This window comes from Macaca fascicularis, chromosome 3, assembly GCF_037993035.2.
Source record: "Macaca fascicularis isolate 582-1 chromosome 3, T2T-MFA8v1.1".
NCBI classification, from domain to species: domain Eukaryota; kingdom Metazoa; phylum Chordata; class Mammalia; order Primates; family Cercopithecidae; genus Macaca; species Macaca fascicularis.
In genome coordinates this window covers 4278964-4302407 of record NC_088377.1, presented here as the reverse complement: position 1 = coordinate 4302407, position 23444 = coordinate 4278964, and the positions used below count along the sequence as shown (strand labels likewise).

The window sequence follows — 23444 nt, the reverse complement described above, 5'->3', positions numbered from 1 at the left end:
TATAAGCACCATTCTTTCTCACTAATGACCTGTATGTTAGAAAGTTTGCTATCTTTCAGGTGACTGTGGCTTTGTGGCTTTTTATAATATTTTTTTTCTTTGCCCTTCAAATTGGGTAATTTCTATTGATCTGTCCTTGATTTCCCTGACTCTTCTGCTGACTCCAAACTGCTGTAAGCTGATCCATGAAGTTTTTTTAATTTAGGATATTATATTTTAAAATTCTAAAATTTCCACTTGACTCTTATTCATAGATTTCTCTCTGGAGACTCCCATCTGTCTACTATTTACTGACACCTTTTTTGTTTAGGTATTTGGACGTACTTGCAATTGCTATGTTAAAGTCTTTGTTTGCTCATTTTGGCATCTGAGCTGGCATGTGTCCAGGTGTCTGATGGATGATTTTCCATGGCCATGGGTCACATTTCTCTGTTTCTTTGCATGTCTATTTCTTATTGTAGACTAATATTATGAATAATACCTCGTAGAGACACTAGATTTTGTTATCATCCTCTGAAGAGTGTTAATTTTGCTCTAGCAGTCAATTACATTACTGACTGATCGCCTGAACCTCGTGCAGCCCAGTTTTATGCTTTGTTCGGGTAGATCTCTAGAGTGACCCTTCTGTGGTTTCAGTAGGAAGCCTGAGGTGTTTATCAAGTCCCTCTCACTGGACTACACGTAAACTCCAAACTTTGTCTCGTCCACAGTGGGAGCTGAAACCTCTGACACACTAGGCCCACAAACATGCGTCATTCAGGGATCCACCAACGAACAGGGTAGTTAAACAGAATTTGGGTCCCACCGCCATGGCTTCCTCCTTTGGGAACTCTCCTTTCCATTTCCATCCTCTCTGACAACCTAAAACTCTGTCATCTGACACTTCCACCTGGAACTTTCTGCTTAAGTTTTAGCCATCTGCATTATAAGGTCACTCTATAGCAAGAGATAGAATATTATTCCATTCGAGGCCAGGTGCAGTGGCTCACACCTGAAATCCCAGCACTTTGGGAGGCCGAGGTGGGTGGATCAACTGAGGTCAGGAGTTCGAGACCAGCCTGGCCAACGTGGTGAAATCCTGTCTCTTCTAAATTTTTCTAAATCCCGTCTCTTCTAATTTTTTAAAAAATTAGCCGGGCGTGGTGGCGGGCACCTGTAATCCCAGCTACTCAGGAGGATGAGGCAGGAGAATCCCTTGAACCTGGGAGCCAGAGGTTGCAGTGAGCCGAGATGGCACCACTGCCCTCCAGCCTGGGTGACAGAGTGAGAGTCCGTCTCAAAAATAAAAAAGAAAAAGGAATATTCCTTCATTCTTTTTTTTTTTTTGAGACGGAGTCTCGCTGTGTCGCCCAGGGTGGAGTGCAGTGGCCGGATCTCAGCTCACTGCAAGCTCCGCCTCCCGGGTTTTTACGCCATTCTCCTGCCTCAGCCTCCCGAGTAGCCGGGACTACAGGCGCCCGCCACCTCGCCCGGCTAGTTTTTTGTATTTTTTAGTAGAGACGGGGTTTCACCGTGTTCGCCAGGATGGTCTCGAACTCCTGACCTCGTGATCCACCTGTCTCGGCCTCCCAAAGTGCTGGGATTACAGGCTTGAGCCACCGCGCCTGGCCTCTTCATTCTTTTATAGCATCATCGTGCTGCTATTGTGTGTCCTACTGATGGATGTTTGTGTTGCTTCCAGTCTTGCTATTACAGTGATCAGTTGGTTCTTTTTCATTTCTCTTGCTACAAATGTTGCTGCTGCGTACAACCCGTTAAAGTCCACAGATGTAGTAAAACCTTTGGTTTGCAAAAATGACTCAGTCTTTACAAACATTCTGTCATTTGTACCGTAATCAATTAGTTTATTGGATCACAGATTATCCTGACAGAATCCTTCCTGGAACTAGTCTGTGGGATCATCTGGCACAGAGTCAAAGCCCCAGACACGATGAGCCGGAGTTGATTTCCTTTGGCTTCAGCATAATTAAACTTTCCCATAGGATTATCAGGTAACAGTGACACACGCACAGGCTGTCAGATAATGGACAAAGTCCCAGCAGTGTGTACAATCAGCTGGTGGCTCCCAAATTCAAATTCCCCCGGCAGCATCCATTTGGGTATTCATACCCACACCCTCCCTTAGAAGTTCACCCCTCTGCCAGGCGCAGTGGCTCACGCCTGTAATCCCAGCACTTTGGGAGGCCAAGGTGGGCAGATCACTTGAGGTTGGGAGTTCGAGACCAGCCTGACCAACACGGAGAAACCCTGTCTCTACTAAAAATACATATTAGCCGGGCGTGGTGGTGCATGCCTGTAATCCCAGCTACTTGGGAGGCTGAGGCAGGAGAATCACTTGAACCCAGGAGGCGGAGGTTGTGGTGAGCCGAGATCAGGCCATTGCACTCCAGCCTGGGCAACAAGAGCAAAACTCCATCAAAAGGAAGGAAGGAAGGGAGGAAGGGAGGGAGGGAGGAAGGGAGGGAGGGAGTTCACCCCACTATGAGCAAGAAGCCACACAGAAAAAAAAAAAAAATAGGTATCTCTGGGGTTTTCTGAAGGGAAAATAAGTGCAGCCAGCCCTGTCCCCTCTTTGCAGCCGTAAATAGGAGCATGGTGGAGTAGGGCAGGTCGGGCTTGACGATGTCATGACTTGGCCTCTCTTGGTGTCACACAGCCCCTGCAGGTTATAAGAAGGATTGAGCTGGCCGGGCGCAGTGGCTCACGCCTGTAATCCCAGCACTTTGGGAGGCTGAGGCGGGCAGATAACCTGAAGTCGGGTGTCCAAGACCAGCCTGGCCAACATGGAGAAACCCTATGTCTAAAAATACAAAATTAGCTCGGCGTGGTGGCGCGTGCCTGTTATCCTAGCTACTCGGGAGACTGAGGCAGCAGAATTGCTTGAACCTGGGAGGCGGAAGTGGCAGTGAGCTGAGATTGCGCCATTGCGCTCCTGCCTGGGTAACAAGAGTGAAACTCCCTCTCAAAAAAAAAAAAAGGATTGAGCTAACATGCATGGACCACCTAGAACAGCACCAGAGCATAGTAACAGCTCCTTCCAGAAAGGGAAATGCATGCTAGCTGCCCCAGATGCTGCCAGCTTCACAGGCATTTTTCTGCCTGCAAACTAATCCTCAGGAACAGAGGAGGGCAGAGGGAGAAATTGCACCCAGTCAATGTAAACGATGCAAAACATGAAATTCCCCTGTCCGAAAACGAAAGGGAAAAAACTCGATTCAATGCCTGCCCCTGAGGTGAACCTGAAACGACAAGGCAGACACTCTCTAAAACTTCACGTTTGGCCACCAGGGTCTTCGGTCGATTTTGCTTTCTTCGTCATATCTGAGTGGCTGGAACGCCAGTGATCTGGGATAGTCCTCTGGCTGCTGATAGACTTATGCAATCCCTTGGCAGGCAGGACAGGCCACAGGAAAGGCTCTTGTGCCTTTAAGGTCACTGTTAATCATATAACTTTATTGTGTTCCTGGGCTATAAAGGAAATGTCGTCCTTGATCTGAATGTCTGTTTTATGATGTCCATAAACAGTGAATTGCCAGTGACCGTACCCTGAGTGACAACATCCTCAACCAGTTGGGTGGTTCAAGGGCGGTTGCAGGGGTCAGGAGAGAGCAAAAGTGGAACAGGAGATGAGTTTGCTTCCCAGGAAGAGGGACAGTGACATCCCACCCCTCACTGACAGGGAAGCCTGCCAGCCCTTCCTCCAAAGAGCCTTGGCTCTCAGGGATCAGAGGCACCCTGCCCCCACCCCCACCACAATCTTCAGGACGTCTAGAGTGCTTATCTCTCTGGGGCCAAGTAATGTGAATTATTTTCCCCAATGCAAAAATAAAAAATAAGATACCCCTTTACCCTTTTCTGAAAGGATAGCAGAGGTATTTTTCTTTACTTTTCTTTTCTTTTTTTTTTTTTTTTTTTTGAGACGGAATCTTGCTCTGTCACCAGGCTGGAGTGCAGTGGCACAATCTCGGCTCACTACAACCTCCAACTCCCTGGTTCAAGCGATTTTCCTGCCTCAGCCTCCTAAGTATCTGGGATTACAGGCACACACCACCATGCCCAGCTAATTTTTGTGTTTTTAGTAGAGACGGGGTTTCACCATGTTGGCCAGGATGGTCTTGAACTCCTGACCTCATGATCACCCACCTCAGCCTCCCGAAGCGCTGGGATTACAGGCGTGAGCCACCGCACCCGGCCAGCAGAGGTATTTTTTCTAATGCTTGGGAAGTGTCTGCTAAGTATATATATATTCACTGGAGGGTGCTCAGCACCTTGCCCTGTTGCTCCAGGTCAGGACTAACAAGGTGAAACATGGCTCATTGCATCATATTAATAGCATGCAAATCTAAGCCCAGTGATGTCATGCAGTGGCTACGATTGAGGGCAATGGAATGGATCGCGCACGAGCTCCCAGGCCACACGCACATGCCCTTGTGATGTATCATTCACTCTATTCTTGCAGGTCAGACGCTTGGGATGCTACTGCCCATGCTGAGGTTCCTAGGTCACCTCCCTCAATGCATGGATCTGGGGGCCAGCGTGTTCTATGGCTGGGGCCATGTGTGCATTCATTTGCCTAGGGGAGAAAAGTACGCATTCCCGTCAGCTCAGGTGCATGGAGGACGGAAGAACTGCTGTTGCTGTTAGTATTCTCTTCCGCACAAGATAAAAAAGAGATTGGCAAATCAGCTGGCTGGTCAATCAAATTAGCTTATTGTGTTACACTAATTTTTAGATTCAGAATTATAGGTCAGGCTGTGCTAGCGATCAGTGAAATCAAATTTCATGTCATTCTGCGCCGGGTAGACTCAGGATTTGCCTGAAACAATTAAACAATTCCTGGAAGAAGTGGGCGAGGCAGAGGCTTGAACTGTCCACTCAGACCAAGGTGAAGTCAGGCGATGGCTTCTGGGCATCGCGTGGGGCAGGGGCCGCCCCTGCCCTGGACATTCGTGAACACAGGGGCAGCCGTGTGAACACCATGGGGCAGGGTGTCCGTCCTGCCACCCGCATGGCTGCATCCTGCCCGGGAATGAGGCTGGTAGCCCATAGGCCCCTCCTGGGTCCCTCTAGAGGTTTGCTGCATTCCAGTACCCTTGGTTCTGTGGGCAGAGCCTGGGCCCGTCTGTTGCAAACCAATGGCCCAAAGCTAACCTGATCCGGCAGCATCTAAAAACAGGACCCGGACTCTGCAGGCTCCTGATCCGGCAGCGTCTAAAAACAGGACCCGGACTCTGCCGGGCTCCAGGATTGCCCTGGAACAAACCTAAAGTCTCCTATCACACGCAAACAATTCTGCCAGCCCCGCCCAGCATTCCCTGCCTGTGCTTATCAAGTGAGGAGGTCAGCAGGATGCAGCACCCAGGTGAGCTCATTTCAATGAGTCCAGGTGTGTGCAGGCAAGAAGCAGCCAGGAGTTGAGGCTGAAGAGGAACCTACCTAAAACTGTCATTACGACTAATTGATCCTTGGTGTAGTCAAATATTCTGCCTTTATTAAAGTCGTTGGTATCTAGAAGTAAATCCTCATCAGCTTGGAGCAGCACCCTTGAAATCCTCTCTAGCAGGCAGACTCTGGGGCACTTTTAGATATTCTATTGGTTGTTCTCGGGGACAGTTTCCTTTGGAGGACGTGTGAGTTGCCTGTGAATATCAGCTTGCTCTCCCTCAGTTTCCATCACATGGATCAGCGAGAGTTAATGCTGACTCCCCCTCCCTCGGGGGCTTATTTGCAGTCTCCCCATTTGCTTAAAAACTTCCAGGTCCAGAGGGACCCTAAAGACGCCTGTCATGTCCACCTGTGAATTACCAGCATCCCAGGCCATTGCTGGGTTTTCTTAAAACTATTAAGACATTATCAACGTGAAATGACTTGAATATGCTTTAATTTTTAAAATTCATCATACATCCTGCAGCATTTAGGAAAATGAGGGAGGTGTCATACATAATATCAAATTTGGCTGACACGAGGTGATTTTGCCATGAAGGTTGGGAAGGATGAACATTTGCAATGAAAACTGTTCGTTGCCCCCAAAATCCAGCCATTTCAGGCTCTCTGAGGATTCTGGAGGTGCTAGAGGGGGTAAGGGCCACATTCAGGTGGTGTGGGTGGGATTCACCCCTTCATAGCCTGGAGGTGGTGCCCGGAGCGCACCCTGTCACCCCAAGGATGATGATACCCCAGGGAAGGTGGTGGAAGCAGGAAAGGGAGGTCAGAGGGAACCTGGGGCCTTCAGCGAGCCTCCGTGATGCGGAAATACTAACAACGCCAACAGCAATCGCAGAGGCAGGCAGGCTTATGTGGCCAGGGCTGGGCTGGCGCTGTCCTGAGCACTCGACACGCATGAAATCACAGTTGTTTTAAGTTCTGAGCTCCCCTGGGAGGAAACTGTGGCCACAGCAGGAATTCCAATGATTCTAGGGTCAGGAGGGGAGGCACCCACTTCCTGATCAGGGCTCTGTTTGTGGATGCGTGGGTGTGGTTGGCCTTTGTGCACACTGGCGGTTTTGCTTCTTTCCCCCAGCAAAAGAATGCAGATTTTGCATTATCTAAAGAGGCGGTTCCGTGAGCCCACTGTGCTGAGTCCCATGTATTCCACTGGTGTAAGTACCACCACCTGGGCAGTGCCCCCAGAGTGTTCTCGCTGGGAGCGCAGGTTCGTGTCTGTACCCTTCCTGAGAATAGCTGACATGCTGGCCTGGGTGGCACACTGGCCGAGGTGTGACTGTGACAGACCAGGATACCAGCATCTGCCCCAGCACTGAACTGGGCAGAGAGAAGGTGTGGACAGAGTGGCGTGAAACATGACGGCTGCTTGTGCTGGAAATTAGATGTAGTCACACAAATCCTGTCATGCTCAAAGGGTTCCATCTCCAAAGTCCAAAGGAAAACTCTTCCTTAACTTTTATTCCATTATGTCTATACGTTTCTTATTTTGAAGCAAGGATAGATTCACATGCCGTTGTAAGGATGCATACAGACAGAGCCCACTTATTGCCCAGTTTCTCCCAGTGGTGACATCTTGCAAAACTCTAGCACAATGTCACAGCCTGGCGTTGACCGTGACACAGTCCAGATCCAGAACCTGGCGTCCCCACGAGGATCCTGCCTGCTGGTCTTTAATAGCCACACCGCTTCCCTTCCATTCCCCACTGGATCCCTGTCCCCTGGCAACCAAGAGGTCTCTCTTTTTTTTTTTTTTTTTTTTTTGAGACAGAGTTTCGCTCTTGTTGCCCAGGCTGCAGTACAATGGCACAATCTCGGCTCACTCTGCAACCTCTGCCCGAGTCTCCCGAGTAGGTGTGATTACAGGCACGCACCACCATGCCTGGCTAATTTTGTATTTTTAGTAGAGATGGGGTTTCTCCATGTTGGTCAGGCTGGTCTCCAACTCCTGACCTCAGGTGATCCCCCTGCCTCAGCCTCCCATAGTGCTGGGATCACAGGCATGAGCCACCGCGCCTGGCCTCTGGTCTCTATTTGTATGATGTTGTCATTTCCGTAATGTTCTACACATGCAATCATGCAGCAGGTGACTTTGGGATTGGCGCCTTCCACCCAGCACAACCCCCTGGCATCCATCCGGGTTGTCGCCTGTATTCGTAGTTCATTCCCTTCTTTCTGAGTCATACTCTGCGGTATGGATAGACCACGGTTTGTCCATCCATTCTCCCTTGAAAGGCACCTGCATTGTTTCCGTTTGTGGCTACTACAAATACATCTGCCGTGAACATGTGGACAGGCCTTTGTGTGAACATCAGTTCTCTGTGTACATAATCTCTCTGCCCTGGTGCTTGCATCTTTAGTTGTTTTTTTTTTTTTTTTTTTTTTTTTCTGTTTTTTGAAGAACCTACCAGACTGTTTTCAGAATGACTGTACCATTTTTCATTCCCACCAGCCACGAGTGAGTGAGCCGTGTTTCCACATCCTTTCTAGCGTTGGGGGTTGGCCCTATTTTGTATCCTAGCCGTTTTGATAGGTGTGCAGTGGTGTCTCACTGTGGTTGTAACTGGCATTTCCTAACGGCCGAGTGGTGCTCAGCATCTTTTCATGGGCTTCTTTCCATCTGTGCCTTTCTCCAGTCCCCGTCTGCTCATCTCTTGCCTGCTTTCAAAAAAATTGGCTGGTTTTGTTTTCTACCATTGAGTTTTGACCATTCTTTATATATGCTATATGCAAAGTCTTTGTCAGATACGTGTCTTGCAAATATTTTCTCCCAGACCGTAGCTTGTCTTGTCATCCTCTTACCAGGATATCTCTCTGAGCAAAAATTTTAATTTTGATGAAGTCCAGGCTATCAATTTTTCTTTTTCTGGTTTGTGTTTTTGCTGTCAAGTCTAAGAACTCCCCACCTTACTGAAGACCCTGAAGATTTCTCCTATTTTCTCTCTAAACGTTTTGTACTTTTATACTTTACATCTGTGGTCCATTTTGCATTGATTTTTATATAAACTGAATTCTAGGTCAAGGCTCTTTTTCTTTTTTTGTTGGCCTGCGGATAGCTAATTTTTCCAACACTATTTATTGAAAGCTCTCTTTTCTCTGTTGAATTGCTTTACATCTGGGTCAAAAATCAGTTGGGCGTATTTGTATGGACATGGTCATAGGCCCTCTGTTTCTTCCCATCGCTCTACCTGTCTGTCTTTCTGCCAATACCTCACAGTCTTGATTACTGAAATTATATCCTAAGTCTCAAAATAAGATAGGCTGACTCCTCTCGTTTTATCTGTTGTTTTTCAAAATTGTTTTTATTCTTGTGAGTCCTTTGCCTTTCTATCTAAATGTTAGAATAATCTCTATTTCTACAAAAAAAAAAAAAAAGGTCTTGCTAGCCTTTCAATGGGAATTTTGTAAAACCTGTTTACCAATGTGGGGAGAATTTACTGTATTGAGTCTTCCAACCCATTAACATGGTCAGTCTTGCCATTTGTTTATATCTTCTTTTATTTCTTTCATGAATGTTTTGTAGTTTTCAACATACAACTTCTGCATATTGTCAGTTTTACACCTGGGGCATTTTTGAGTGACTGTAAATGGTACTAGTGTTTGTTTGGTTGTTTGTTTTTGAGACAGGGTCTTTGTCCTTGAGGCTAGAGTGCAGTGGTGTTATCATAGCTCACTGCAGCCTCAACCTCCCAAGCTCAAGCAATCCTCCCACCTCAGCCTCCTGAGTAGCTGGAACCACAGGCACATGCCACCATGCCTGGCTATTTTGTTGTTGTTGTTGTTGTTGTTGGTTTGTTTGTTTTGTTTTTTGTTTTTGTGTTTTTGTAGAGTTGGAGATCTCTCTTTGTTCCCCAGGCTGGTCTCAGACTCCTGGGCTCAAGCAATCCTCCCACCTCGACCTCCCAAAGTGCTGGGATTACAGGCATGCACCACTATGCGTGGCTGGTATTTTATTTATAATTTCAGTGCCTACATGGTCATTGCTAGAATATACAATTGTAGTAAATACAATTGAATGTTGTATGTTTTCCACCCTGCAAACTTGCTAAACTCTCTTTTTAGTTCTAGGAGGGTTGTGTTTTGTTGTTGTTGTTTGTAGATTCCTTGGGGTTTTCTCTGTAGACAACATGTCATTGGCAAACAGGGACAGTTTTCTTTCTTCCTTTCTAATCTGTTTGTCTTTTATTTCCTTCTCTTGCCTATTGCACTGGCTAGGACTCCCCGCACTGTGTTAATTAGCAGTAGTGAGAGCAGACGACCTTGCCTTGTGACAGTCTTAGACACCAACCAGTCAGTCTTTCACCATTAAGTACGATCGGCTCCTCTGTATCTGTGTGTTCCATATCCATATATCTAACCAATCACCAATCAGAAATATTTTAAAAACAAGAAAAACAATACAAATAGGTAAACAATACAGTACAGCAACTCTTTACATAACATTTATATTGTATTAGGTATTCTAAGTAATCTAGAGATGATATAGCATGTACAGGAGGATGTGCATAGGTTATATGCAAATACTACACCATTTTATATAAGGAATTTGAGCATCCTTGGATTTTGGCATCCTTGTGGGGGGTCCTGGAACCAATCCCTCAGGGACACCAAGGAACAACTGTATGATGTTGGCTGTAAGGTTATGGTTGATGCTTTTAATCAATTTGAAGAAGTTCTTCTCCATTCCTAATTGTATGCGTTTTCTCATGAACATGGGTTGAATTTTGTCAGATTTTTTTATGAATTAGTTGACATGATCATATGATTTTTATTCTTTAGCCTGTTGATTGGACATTACATTGATTGCTTTCCAACTGTTGAACCAACCTTATATCCCTGGAATAAACCCCACTCAATCTTGATGTGCAATTATTTTTACATATTACTGAATTCTGCTTGCTATTTCATTAGTGATTTTTGTATCTAGATTCATGAGGGATGTTGGCATGTAATTTTTTGTTGTTGTTCCTTGTCTGCATTTGGTATCAGGGTAATACTAACCTCATAAAATGAATGGGGCCCAGGTGCAGTGGCTCACGCCTGTAATCCCAGCACTTTGGGAGGCCGAGACAGGCAAGTCACTTGAGGCCAGGAGTTCAAGACCAGCCTGGCTAACATAGTAAAACCCTGGCTCTACTAAAAATGCAAAAAATTAGCCAGCCTTGGTGGCCTGCACCTATAATCCCAGCTACTCAGGAGGCTGAGGCAGGAGAATTGTTTGAGCTCAGGAGGCGGAGGCTGCAGTGAGCCAGGATCACACCACTGCACTCCAGCTTAGGTGACAGAGTGAGACTCCATCTCAAAAAAAAAAAAAAAAAAGAATGGTAGTGTTCCCTCCTCTTCTGTTTTCTTGAAGATATTGTTAGAATCATGTTGACTTTTTAAACATTTGGCAGAATTCTCTATAAATGTTTAGAACCATCTTGGCCTGGACATTTCGTCTTGGGGAGTTTTTAAATTACAAATTGACTTTTGCTATAAGTTGTTTAAATTACCTCTTTGATATTGAATGAGTTGTAGTACTTCATGCTTCTCTAGGAGTTGGTCCATTTTATTGAAGGATGTCAGAGTAATGTGTGTAGAGGCATTTGTAGTGTTCCCTTATTATCCTTTGATGTCTGCAGGGTCTGTAGTGATGTTCCCTCTTTCATTCCTGATATTGACAATCTGTGTCTTCCCTCTCATTGTTTCTTTGTCAGTCTTGCTAGAAGTTTGACAATTTATTATTTTCAAATACCTAGCTCTGTTTTGTTGATTTGCTGCATTGTTTTTCTGTTTTCTGTTACCGGGATTTCTATTCCCCTATCTTTGTGATTTCCCTCCTTCCTTTCTTTGCTATCATTGTGGGTTTACTTTGCTCTTCTTTTCCTGGGTTCTCATGGTGGGATCTTGGCTTATTGAGTTGAGATTTTTCCTCTCTTCTAATGGAAGCCCATAATGCTATAAATTTCCCTCTCAGCATTGCTTTAGTTGTGTCCCACAGCTAAATTTTGTGTTGTATTTTCATTTTTATTGAGTTCGATGTCTTTTTAATTTTCCCTTGAGTATTCCTCTTTGACCCTTAAGTTATTTAGAAGTATGTTGTTAAGTTTCCACGTGTTTGGAGATTTTTCTACTATCTTTCTGTTATTGATTTCTACTTTGATCCTCTTGTGGTCAGAGAACATACTCTGTGTGGCTTCAGTTCCTTTAGATTGGGTGAGATTTCCTTTATAGCCCAGGATATGGTCTATCTTGGTACATGCTCTGTAGGCGCCTGAAATGAATGTAGTGCTCTGCTGCTGTTGGGTGAAGTGGTTTATAAATATTCATCATTTGATGGACTTCTAAATTTATCTCAAGACTCTGAGATCATTCATTCTCAAAGGTTATGTGATACACTACCTTTTCCAAAGAATTCCTAAGTGATCTAAACCCCTGCTGAGTTCACCAAGTGGCCTGTAAAACCTTTGATGATTCTTGTTGATAGGAGCCACCTTCCCCTACTAGCAGATGTGGGACTTTCTTCAGGTGAGGGCCTCGAGCTTGCACCAGTTCAACCTATGGCTGTACGAAAATTTTCTGGCTGACATTTTTACGTTTGTAGCTTCAAGAGATATAATAAAACATCATTTTTCTTCTTCTTATCAAGTCATAGAATGCTAAAGCCAGAGGGAATCTAGGATCATCTGGTCTACCCTCTCATTTGACAGGTGAAGTAATGAGGTGTTGCAAAGTTAAACTGATTAGTTTCTTTTAATTTTTTAAATGAAATTAATATATGTTAATTATAGAAAATGCATAAGAAAAAAAGGGAAAATGCATAAGATAGAGGGAAGCAAACTTTTTAAATAAAATGTATATAAAACTTATAACCAAAGATGACTACTATTATTATTTTGGAGTATACCCTCCCAATATGTTTTCAAAAGCAGGATCCCTATTAGTGCTTCAAAACCTTTTTTTTTTTTTTTTGTACTTTAACAACAGACATGAACATTTTTCAAAATATTATTTCTAATAGCAAAATATCATTCCAGATGTATGTCTAAAGATAGAGTTTTCTCATCATTTATTTAACGAATCTCCATCGGGTGGGCGTGCAGGTTGTTACAGTTTTCTCTGTGTTAAATGACAGTGTGATGAACATCTTTTGTGTACATGCATGATGATTTCCTAGAAATGGAACCCTGGGTCAGTGCTTGTGAACATTTTTAGCTTCTGAGCCCCATTGCCAAGTTGGATTCTTGAATTTTTTGTTTGTTTGGGCAGCTTTGGTTTTGTTTTTTTCATTTTCTTTTGAGACGGAGTTTCACTCTCGTTCACCAGGCTGGAGTGCAATGGCACAATCTCGGCTCACCGCAACCTCTGCCTCCCAGGTTCAAGTGATTCTCCTGCCTCAGCCTCCCGAGTACCTGGGATTACAGGCATGTGCCACCATGCCTGGCTAATTTTGTATTTTTTTAGTAGAGACGGGGTTTCTCCATGTTGGTCAGGCTGGTCTCGAAGTCCTGACCTCAGGTGATCTGCCTGCCTTGGCCTCCCAAAGTGCTGGGATAACAGGCCTGAGCCACCGCGCCCGGCGCAGCTTTGGTTTTATTTGTTTTGTTTATAGTGGAAGGTTAGACATCAAATCAACATAGAAGATGTTGTGAACTTATGACTAAGCCTGGTGTGGGCTCTCGGTGTGCTGGGGCATGAGCCGGAGGATGGCTGGAGCCAGGTAGAGACCGCTCCCTTCCTTAGAATGTCGCCTTGATGACAAGGACAGCGCTGTGAGCATTTACACCTTCCTATGAGGTATCTGGCATTGGGCCTGGTCAGGAAACAGGAAGACAGGCAGGTTCCATTTAGCCTGGGTCCTGGACCTTGTAAAGCCGGCCACCCAGCCCAGTTTTACAGGCCAGGCGACAAAGGGAGCAACTCGTTGGACCGGGGCCTGCCTCCCCTCTGCAGACCCGCCGTGAGAACACCGTGTTCTGAATTGAGACGTGCCTTGAACTCACTTTGTCCCAGTAATTGCCCCCATAAAATAGACCTGGGCACTAAGAGGAAACTTCCCATATTGAGAAACCCAGGCCTGCCTGCTTTTTATAGCTGGTGCTGAGGACAAGAGAACCACAAGCCCTGGCCAGTCTGCTGAGAGACCACTGAGGGACAGACGGGTTGTGGGCCTGGAGCAGCCCCAGAGGGAAGGAGCATTTGAAAGTGGACAGGTAGAGCCCAGGCCCAGAGAGCCCCAGGACTGCTGCCAGGAAGGCCAGCACGTCCCTCCAGGTAACCGGCAGCTCCTCGGTCGCGGCCTCCGCCCCCCAGCACGTGGGATTCGGGCCGCAATGGCCTATGCGTCTTTTCCTCTTGTCCGTGTTCCATCTGTCTTTCTTCTTTGGTTTGTAGAGAGAGAAGAATTAATCCAGAGCGTGCTGGCGCAGGTCGCAGAGCAGTTCTCAAGGTACAGAGTCTTCTAAACTTACAACCAGCCAGAGATGCGCGCATCTTTCTCTAAGAGCGAGGGCAGGCCCCGGGCTCTGAGGCTGGCCTTGGCCGGCAAGCGCGGCTGTCTCACCTGCCTGGAGGAGCTGCCCGCACGGCGGAAGCCTTCTGTGGCTTCTGTAACTAAGCCAGCTTGGATGGGGCCCAGGAAACACTCGCCTTAGACCAAAGACCGTGTTGAGTGGGCGCATTAGAATGTGAGCTCGTGTGGTCGAGAATGTTCTCCATCGGCTCTTCTGGGATCAGAGAACAATCTATAAGAATTGGCTCCATTGGGATATAAGCTTCCTCGCTTAGTTAGGGGACTTCCTTTTCATCGGAGTCATCCCAGCAATCCTGACCTGGATACCCTATTTTCCATTTCTCAGACTGACTTCTCTGTGGTTTTCTCTGCGGTATCTTACTGCCCAGGTTAATCAAAATGGTGAAAAGGGCAGACGGCTAGGATTTTTTAAAAACCTTCGAATTGACTGGGCGCAGTGGCTCACGTCTGTAATCCCAGCACTTTGGGAGGTGGAGGCGGGCGGATCACCTGAGGTCTGGAGTTTGAGACCAGCCTGACCAACATGGAGAAGCCGCCGTCTCTATGAAAAATACAAAATTAGCCAGGCTTGATGGCATATGCCTGTAATGCCAGCTACCCGGGAGGCTGAGGCAGGAGAATCACTTGAACCCGGGAGGTGGAGGTTGCGGTGAGCCGAAATCACACCACTGCACTCCAGCCTGGGCAACAGAGTGAAACTCTGTCTCAGAAAAAAAAAAAAAAAAACAACCCTTCAAATTCTTTTTTTTTTTTTTTTTTTTTTTTTTTTGAGATGGAGTCTCGCTCTGTCGCCCAAACTGGAGTGCAGTGGCCAGATCTCGGCTCACTGCAAGCTCCGCCTCCCGGGTACACGCCATTCTCCTGCCTCAGCCTCCCGAGTAGCTGGGACTATAGGCGCCCGCCACCTCGCCCGGCTAGTTTTTTGTATTTTTTTTCTGTAGAGACGGGGTTTCACTGGGTTAGCCAGGATGGTCTCGATCTCCTGACCTTGTGATCCGCCCATCTCGGCCTCCCAAAGTGCTGGGATTACAGGCTTGAGCCACCGCGCCCGGCCCCTTCAAATTCTTTAACTGACTAGGTTGGAGCCTCCAGAGAGCACAACAGGTCCTCCGAAGGTGTCTGTGCCCATCAGGGGAGGGTGCAGGGACTGGACCCTCTTAACCACATAAGCAGAGAGAGGGCCACGAGTTCTCCCCAGAGAATCTGGGTCCTCTGCTCAGGCCTGAGGAAGTAAATATGCCCACTAGCTCGGAAAATACACCTCATGATAATTTGGTGATTCTTTCCTCCCCATGGGACATGATGATTTCTGAAAAGCAAGTCCTGGCATGTTGGCACCCAGCCCCTCGCCAGCCTACCTAGAGGCCTTGCCCATGCCCATAGCGGGAACTCAGTAGATGTTTGCTTAACGTGTTTTGACTCTGAGAATTTTAAGGGTCATATTTCCTCCCTCTTTTCTTTTTCGTTCCTAGAGCATTCAAAATCAATGAACTGAAAGCTGAAGTTGCGAATCACTTGGCTGTGCTAGAGAAACGTGTGGAATGTGAGTGACGTTTCTGTTTCCTTTTTGCTTCTCTGTCCTTTAACCTCTATTCAAATTAACCACTTGGAACAGGGAGGAGTTCAGTGCTGAAGGTAAATACGAATGTCTTTTCTTTCTGAAATACTTGAAAATTACCTTTGATGTTAACAAAGGCTCGCACAGTGACTAACTAAGCATTTTATTTCTATTTTAAAAGAAGCACATCTCATGGTATAAAGCATTCTTTCAGCCCCAAAGAGTAAAAATGAACACACGAAGCCCCCCACACTTAGCCCCTCTGAGAACCTCTGCCCAGTGTCTTGTCTGTGTCTTTTTGTGTGTAAATGAAGACATTCTCTGCACACTGATCTGCACCCTGTGGGTCACCATTTTTTGGAATCTGTCTATTAAGTTGTTACCTCTTGGTTTCTGATACAGTCTGGATGTGCGTCCCCTCCACGTCTCACGCTGAAATGTCATTGGCAATGTTGGAGGTGGGGTTGGTGGGAGATGTTTGGGTCAGCAGGGCAGATGCCTCCTGAACAGCCTGATGCTCTCCTTGAGATTGTGAGCTCTCGCAAGATCTGGTTGTTTAAAAGCACGTGGCAGCTCTCTACCCTCCCACTTCCCTGTCGCCTTCCACCATGATTGGAGGCTTCTCGAGGCCTCCCCAAGAGCCAAGCAGATGCCAGCACCAGACTTCCTGTAAAGCCAACAGAACTGGGAGCCAATCAAAGCTCTTTTCCTTATAAATTGCCCAGCCTCAGGTATCTCTTTATAGCAACAGAAGAACAGCCTACTACAGCCTCCAGTCACCACCAAAGGAAAGCAGAAAAATGACTAGTGAGCCGAGGAGTATCAATTCAAGTCCTGATTCAATGATCAAAAAGCTCAAATTCTGGGAAGAAAACAACTTCAAGTCACCCATCCTTTTTGTCCTCATCCGTAATACCAAGGTCAATGCTTAAATTCCACAGGCCTCACAATTCTATGTTCAACTCACAGCTTGACAAGTGAACTCTTTGTCAATGACAAGGCAAAGGTTAATGATTAACATGCACCACGTTTACCAACTTAGGAACTAAATAAACAGAATCCAGACAGGAGGCCATTAAGGGTTACAGCATCACCAAAAAAAAAATATCTGGCTGATTGACTGAATGTCATCGTCGCTTTTCTTTCTTTTTTTTTTTTGAGACAGAGTCTTGCTCTGTTGCCCATGTTGGAGTGCAGTGGCGCAATCTTGGCTCAATATGCAACCTCCACTTCCTGGGTTCAAGTGATTCTCCTGAAACATGATTTACATAGTCAGATTTATACTTTTCAAAGTGTGTGGACATTTCTAAAAATGTATGTGGTCACTGGATCTTCAAGACGGTTTCATTTTCCCTGTTGTCAATGAGGAAGCCACAGAGAGGTTAGGTAACCTCAAGTTCACTCAGCAAATTAGAAAAATAAATAAAGCTGAGACTGGCACCCAGGGTCCTGGCCAGGCTACTCTCACTGCCTGCTACCTGCCCTTCTGGGACGGGTCACCTCCCTGCACACCTGGCTGAAGAGCACCAGGCACTCCATGAGGATTCCTTGGTAACTCAGGTTAGAAAGCTGAAGCTGCAAGCAACAGAAACTGATCGTGGCTGCTTTCAACAGAAAAGCAGTTTTTCCCTGAAGGATTTTGGGAAGCTCCCTGGATCCCCAGGAGGGCTTGGGAACAGGGCTTGGAGGTTGTGCAGCAGCAGCAATTCCCCAAATCCCGTGCAGAGCTGATGCTGTGCGGATGCCTCTGCTGCCGTCTCAGAGCCCCGGATGCAGCACCAGCTCCCCTGTACTCCTCGCTCTGGACCTAGGCCCCCCGGAGGCTCCACAACCACTTATGCAGATATCAGGCACTTCTCCATGTCGCTGGCTACAGGTTCAAAATCTAGACACAGCCAGACCATGCACCCACGGTCTAGCTGCAAGGCAGGCCCCATAAAGGGAGGCTGTGAGTGCCCTGAGGCTGCCACACAAAGCACCACAGACTGGGAGGCTTAAGCAACAAAAACTGACTCTCCCGCAGCTCTGCAGGCCAGAAGTCAGAAATCAAGGCATGAGCAGGGCTGGCTCCTTCTGGAGGCTCTGAGGGGCCCTGGTTCTGTGCCTCTCTCTTAGACTCTTGCGGCTCCCAGCAATCCTTGCCGTTACTGAGCTTGGAATGCTGCATCACTCTAACCTCCGCCTGTGTCTTCACGTGGTGACGTTCTCCCAGGATGGCTCCACGTCACCAGTCTCTCTCTGCTAGGTCTTATAAAGATGCCTCTCTTTGAATTTAGGGCCCAACCTAAATCCAGGATGGGCTCATCTCCAGATCCCTAATGGATTATATCTGCCAACGACCTTTTTCTCAATAAGGTCCCATTCACAAGTTCCAGGGAGTAGGTTGTGAACAGATCTTTCTGGCGGACACAATTCAACCCACCACAGCGAGTGTTTGCATTTCCATAATTCTGCACTGGGAGGCTGGCTCAGCTCTCCACCAAGCCCCGTGTCACAGGGAATTCTCCAAACATGGGTAGGGGTTTGAGCCAAACATGCAAAAAAGGCTTGCTGCGGAGTCGCCACCCACCTTTACAGATGCAAAAAGTCACACAATCACTACAGGGGGAGCGTGCAGATGCCCGCGGACAGCAGGTGCCTCCCACCTCTCCTCCTCTCTCCAGCGCCTGGGCTTTTCCTCAGCCTCCCCCATCTCCTACGCCCCACCCGGAAGCCAGTGCCAGCTCCTTCCATGCTCTTCCCCGAAAGTGCAAACAGGCAAGTCGAAGAGGCCATGCCGTAACTCTCAAAACTCTTACAGAGAATTATGTCTCCCACAACAAGATGAATAGTAACCCTGTGTGTCTTTGGATAACTGACCCTGGAAAATAACCATCAAGCCAAAAGAAAAGTGTTCCTGTTTTACCTCCAAGTGGCAGGTGAGTTGAAGACCTCTGAAGGACATGGCCCATAGGACCTTCCCCTCTAGCCTGTTCTAGCTGCGGAATTCTCCAAAATGCTCACTTCTCAGAGGGAAGGTATCTTCCCATAAGGCCCTCAGTGAATGCACATAGATGGCCTGGCAGAGGACACCACTCTTGACCCACCGAGCTCAGGCTCACGGCACAGACCAGAATTACTGGTGCTTCTGCGGGTAAAACCGGTTGTTACCAGTTGTACTTATTTCTAGCACCAGAGACCTAGGACTGCAGAAATGGGATTGGGGGAGCTCCCCTTTCTAAGGAGTAGGGAAGGAGGAGCAGTCTAGGAGTTGTGGAGGGTAAGGGAGGGGACCTCTCCTCAGTCCTCCTGGCTGCCCTCCTCACGCCTCATGCAGCTCATACCCCCACTCCAGGAGGCAGCCGTGTCCAGACAGGCTGTCCTCCTCCTGAACTCCACCTGGCTTCGGGCTCATCCTCCCCGGACACTTCTGGCTGATGGCTCCCCACTCTCCAGCGGGTGTGCTTTAGCGGGAGGTGGCCGGGATGCTGCAGCTGTGCTGAGCCCCAGGGAGTCTGAGTTCCAGAGACACCGCAAGGGCAGCAGAGCCTTAACCCAAAGATGCGAAAGCCCAGACATTTCAGGAGGCTTGGAGGACAGAGAGGGAAAATCCTTTTGAGGAGAGGGCCGGGAGCTGAACGTCTCATGTGGCAGGCCACTGGGGAAGTGTGTGCCCAGCTTCTCAGAAGGTCAGTCCCAGCCCTGCACGGCTGCCAGAAGCTAGCCAGATGGGGAGGGCGGCCAGGAGCGTGGTCCGACACCCAGTGCACGGGGCCTGGGCCAGAGGCAGATGCTGCCATCTACATATGCACATGCACGTGTAAACACACACAGAGGTGTCCGTGCACTCACAGATACACACGTGAAATCACACAGGCATGTCAGGATGTCACATATACATGCACACGTGCACACGTGTAAGCACCCAGGCACGTGCAGATACATTCATACCTGTGATCACATACACACACAGCTGCTTCTGCTGTACATGAGCTGCTGTGAGCTGTTTCGTTTTGTTGTTGTTGTGGTTGTTTGAGACAGAGTTTCGCTCTTTGGCCCAGGCTAAAGTGACGCAATCTTGGCTCACTGCAGCCTCCGCCCCCGAAAGACAGGACACTTCTGTCTCAGCCTCCCAAGTAGCTGGGATTATAGGCGCCCGCCACCATGTCCGGCTAATTTTTGTATTTTTAGTAGAGATGGGGTTTCGCCATGTTGGCCAGGCTGGTCTCGAACTCCTGACCCCAGGCGATCGACACGCCTCGGCCCCCAAAGTGCTGGGATTACAAGCGTGAGCCACTGTGCCCTCCAAGCTGTTTTCTGCTTCTTCAGTTAAAAGACTCATCCGCTGGAACCGGCCGCCTTAAAGCCATGTTACATTGTGGTGGACTTCACTTAAATGGAATTTCCTGCTTCTTCTCAAATGTATAATTCCTCTGAATTGAATATAAATTTCTTCATTTCTCTTCACTGACTTTCAAAGCTCTTCTTCCTTTTGATATAAAAAGTTTAGCCTCGTTCGAGCGATCTGAGATTTCCCTTACGTTACAGATTATTTCGTAAACAGAACACCCAGGCGCCTCCCCTCACGTCCTGGCTGGAGGTGAAACATTAAAGAGAGATTTTAAAGCAGGGCCCTTTACTCCCTTCCTTCCTGGTTTGCGGCCAGGGCACAGGGCAGCTCTGCTCCATCCACCCTTTGTCCCCGTGCTCTGGGTTTGGACCAAAACCTAAACACAGCGTGGGCCGTGGCAGGAGCTGACTGCCTGGGGCAAAGTTTAACACAGGCCATCCAAACAGCCCAGAGCCTAGATACTAGAACCAAGCCTTGCTTTCCTCCGTCACTCAGGAAGTGTGTGCTACGCGGGCTCTTTAGTGAGGCTCTTGGAGGAAGTGTTGAAACACAGCTCTATTCATACATGTCTTTAAACAACTTTCACTAGCTCTGTAGCCAAAGGACTGGGCCTGCCAGGTTCCCGGCCAGAGTACAGTGAGGTTGGGGAAGGAGCACAGCACAGAGCCTCCTGAGCCTGGGCTCGCCTCTCCCGGACCCCCAGCTCGGCTCTCCCCCACCCCTGGCTGGGCTCTCCCCTGTCCCCGGCTTGGCTCTCCGGCTCTCCCCCACCCCCAGCTCGGCTCTCCCCCGTCCCGGCTCGGCTCTCCCCGACCCCCGGCTGGGCTCTCCCCCATCCCCGGCTCGGCTCTCCCCGACCCCCGGCTCGGCTCTCCCCCATCCCCGTCTCGGCTCTCCCTGACCCCCGGCTTGGCTCTCCCCACCCGCCAGGCCGCTTTCCCCAAAGCCAGCGTCTCTCAGAAAGTCGTCCTTAAAGCTTTCCCTGCAGGTGGCCTGTGACTTGCAGAAGCTCACAAAAATCTCTTTTAAAGCCCCCTTTTTTTTGTTGTTTTGTTCTATTTTGAGACAGAGTCTCGCTCTGTTGCCCCGGCTGGAGTGCAGAGGTGTGATCTCGGCTCCACCTCCCGGGTTCAAGTGATTCTCCTGCCTCAGCCCCCAGAGTAGCTGGGATTACAGGCAGCCTGTGACCACGCCTGGCTAATTTTTGTATTTTCAGTAGAGACGGGGTTTCCAGATAGATAGATAGACGAATGGATAGATAGATAGATCGATAATAGATAAATGAATGGATGGATGGATACATAGTGAGTACGTAGGTAGATAGGTAGTAGAAAGAGAGAGAGAGAGAAACAGGATGAATATTTAGAAGGCCTGGGAGTGGGCAGAAGGCCTGGAAGGACACACATTAATACAAATAATATTAACTGAGTTGTTTTCTGGGCCCGTAGGATCCTAGATAAATTTTAAAATATTCTTCTTTGAAGTGCTATTTCCTATACTTCCTACAGTGATCGTAGGATTTTTTATATTCAGGAAAATGACATTTAAGACATAGTCAATGGACCATGGACCTTGGACAGAGGGCGCAGCTGCCCTGTTTGCAGTCTACACCGCATGCTCAACCCTTCCCCAGACCTACTCACTTTCGGAATGTGCTGCCTTCCGCGTGTGAACCACACTGAGCGCCTTCCTGCCACTGATGTTGAATTGTCCATTTGCTCACGTCAGTGTCCAACCCACAGGGCACGGGTGGGATCCTGCAGTCTAGACAAAACCAAGGAGCACCCGTGGAGGCCACGCTGGGCTTCCCAATCCACATGCCGACCCGAAATGTGTTCTTGGAGCCTTTTCTCAGAAGACAGCCTGTGGCGTTCTTCAGCTTCCTGGAGGGGCCCACGATGCTGGAGAAAACGGAGACCCGGCTCCGAAGGAGAAGGTGGACTCTTAGTGGTTGAACAAAAGACCTTAGTCCGGACCTCAGGTACCTTGTGTTTCCCCAGCGGCCGCTCATCTGGACTTGGCCATCAGGACAGCGACCACACTGGCTCCTGCCACATGCACTTCCAGATCCCTGTCCTCTAGCCGTTGAGTAGAAGAGGGGCGGAGAAGGTTTCTGTGGCACAGAAGCACATCAGCAGGACCAGATCCTCCAGATTCCTCATCCTTCTGGCAGAGAGAAGCAGTGTCCCGGGAAGCCATACCCCTACTTGACCCCTGACCCCGGAAATGCCTCGAACCCCCCCAGGAGGCCGATTCCAGCCAGGCTGCCCGGGGCCCCTGCACTGGGAGAATTCCTTTCCGGAGCTGCACGACTTCCGGTGGGAAGGAGTCGTTAGAAACTAGCCAAAGGCTCCTAGTTGCTTGGTTTTTCCTTTAGAAAACATTCGCTTTTTATTTTTAGCAGTTATTCAGAGCCAAACTTCATGAAAAAGGGAATAGAGTGGCATCATGGGAGTATCCTTCTGCATAAAAATTAAGGTGTGATTACAAAGTAACAAAGCTAATCTTTTTTATTTCTTATGAACCAACTCTAATTGAAAAGCCGTGCAAAGCTGCTTGCTTCATGGCAGCGTTTCTGGGGTAAACGTGCAGTCAGCCAAGGGTGAATATCTTGAAGTTTAACACTCGCTGGGAGGCATAAGCTCCAGTTTGTTTTTGGTTGAAAAATAGTATCCTAACTGTTGAGGCACACCTTTGCAGTAGGACTCTGTAACAGCCCACGGGGTTCACCCTGCCCGCTGCCTAAACAGCTGATTCATCCAGACAGGGGAACTGCAATGGAGAAAGAGTCATTCACTCAGAGCCGGCTGTGCAGGAGACCAGAGTTTTATCATTCCTCAAATCAGTCTCCCCGAGCACTGGGGGCAGAGTTTTTAAGGATAACTTGGTGGGTTGGGGGAAGCCAGTGAGCCAGGAATGCTGATTGATTGGTCAGGGATGAAATCATAGGGAGTTGAAGCTGTCTTTTTTTTTTTTTTTTTTTTTGAGACGGAGTCTCGCTCTGTCACCCAGGCTGGAGGGCGGTGGCGCGATCTCACGCACTGCAACCTCCGCCTCCCGGGTTCAAGCGATTCTCCTACCTCAGCCTCTGGAGTAGCTGGGATTACAGGCACTGGTGCACCACGCCCAGCTAATTTTTGGATTTTTAGTAGAGACAGGGTGTCTCTATATTGGCCAGGCTTGTCTCAAACTCCTGACCTCATGATCTGCCCACCTCAGCCTCCCAAAGTGCTGGGATTACAGGTGTGAGCCTGGGCGGAAGCTGGGCAGAAGCTGTCTGGTACTGAGTCAGTTCCTGAGCGGGGCCACAAGACCTGACGAGCCAGTTTATCAATCTGGGTGGTGCCAGCTGATCCATCAACTGCAGGGTCTGCAAAATATCTCAAGCGCTGATCCTAGGAGCAATTTAGGGAGGGTCAGAATCTTGTAGCCTCCAGCTGCGTGACTCTTAAACCATAATTTCTAATCCTATGGCTAATGTTAGTCTCGTCCCCAGGCAAGAAGAAGGTCTGCTTTGGGAAAGGGCTGTTATAGTCTTTGTCTAAACTATAAACTGCAAAGGAAGTTTCTCCCAAAGTTAGTTTGAGGAATGAACAAAG

The 23444-nt window shown here is 48.0% G+C and overlaps 1 protein-coding gene and 1 long non-coding RNA gene across 6 annotated transcripts in view; one reads left to right on the top strand and one right to left on the bottom strand.

The window, feature by feature from the left end:
- PDE9A (phosphodiesterase 9A) overlaps positions 1–23444 on the top strand; it is a 118164-nt gene that overhangs the window by 61505 nt on the left and 33215 nt on the right. For 2 of the 5 annotated variants that reach the window (XM_005548603.3, XM_074033961.1), the window contains exons 5-7: positions 13519–13698; positions 13819–13873; positions 15430–15500. The exons of 1 other annotated variant lie outside the window; for it this stretch is intronic. In XM_005548603.3, coding sequence (XP_005548660.3) covers positions 13519–13698; positions 13819–13873; positions 15430–15500 — 306 coding nt within the window. The remainder of the gene's footprint in view (positions 1–13518; positions 13699–13818; positions 13874–15429; positions 15501–23444) is intronic. 2 more of the 5 variants (XM_005548606.3, XM_074033962.1) reach the window with 2 other exon arrangements.
- Positions 16440–22016, bottom strand: LOC141409792 (uncharacterized). The gene is made up of 2 exons (XR_012431968.1): positions 21489–22016; positions 16440–16767 (listed from the first exon to the last, which is right to left on the bottom strand). It is a non-coding gene; the product is annotated as an uncharacterized lncRNA (long non-coding RNA).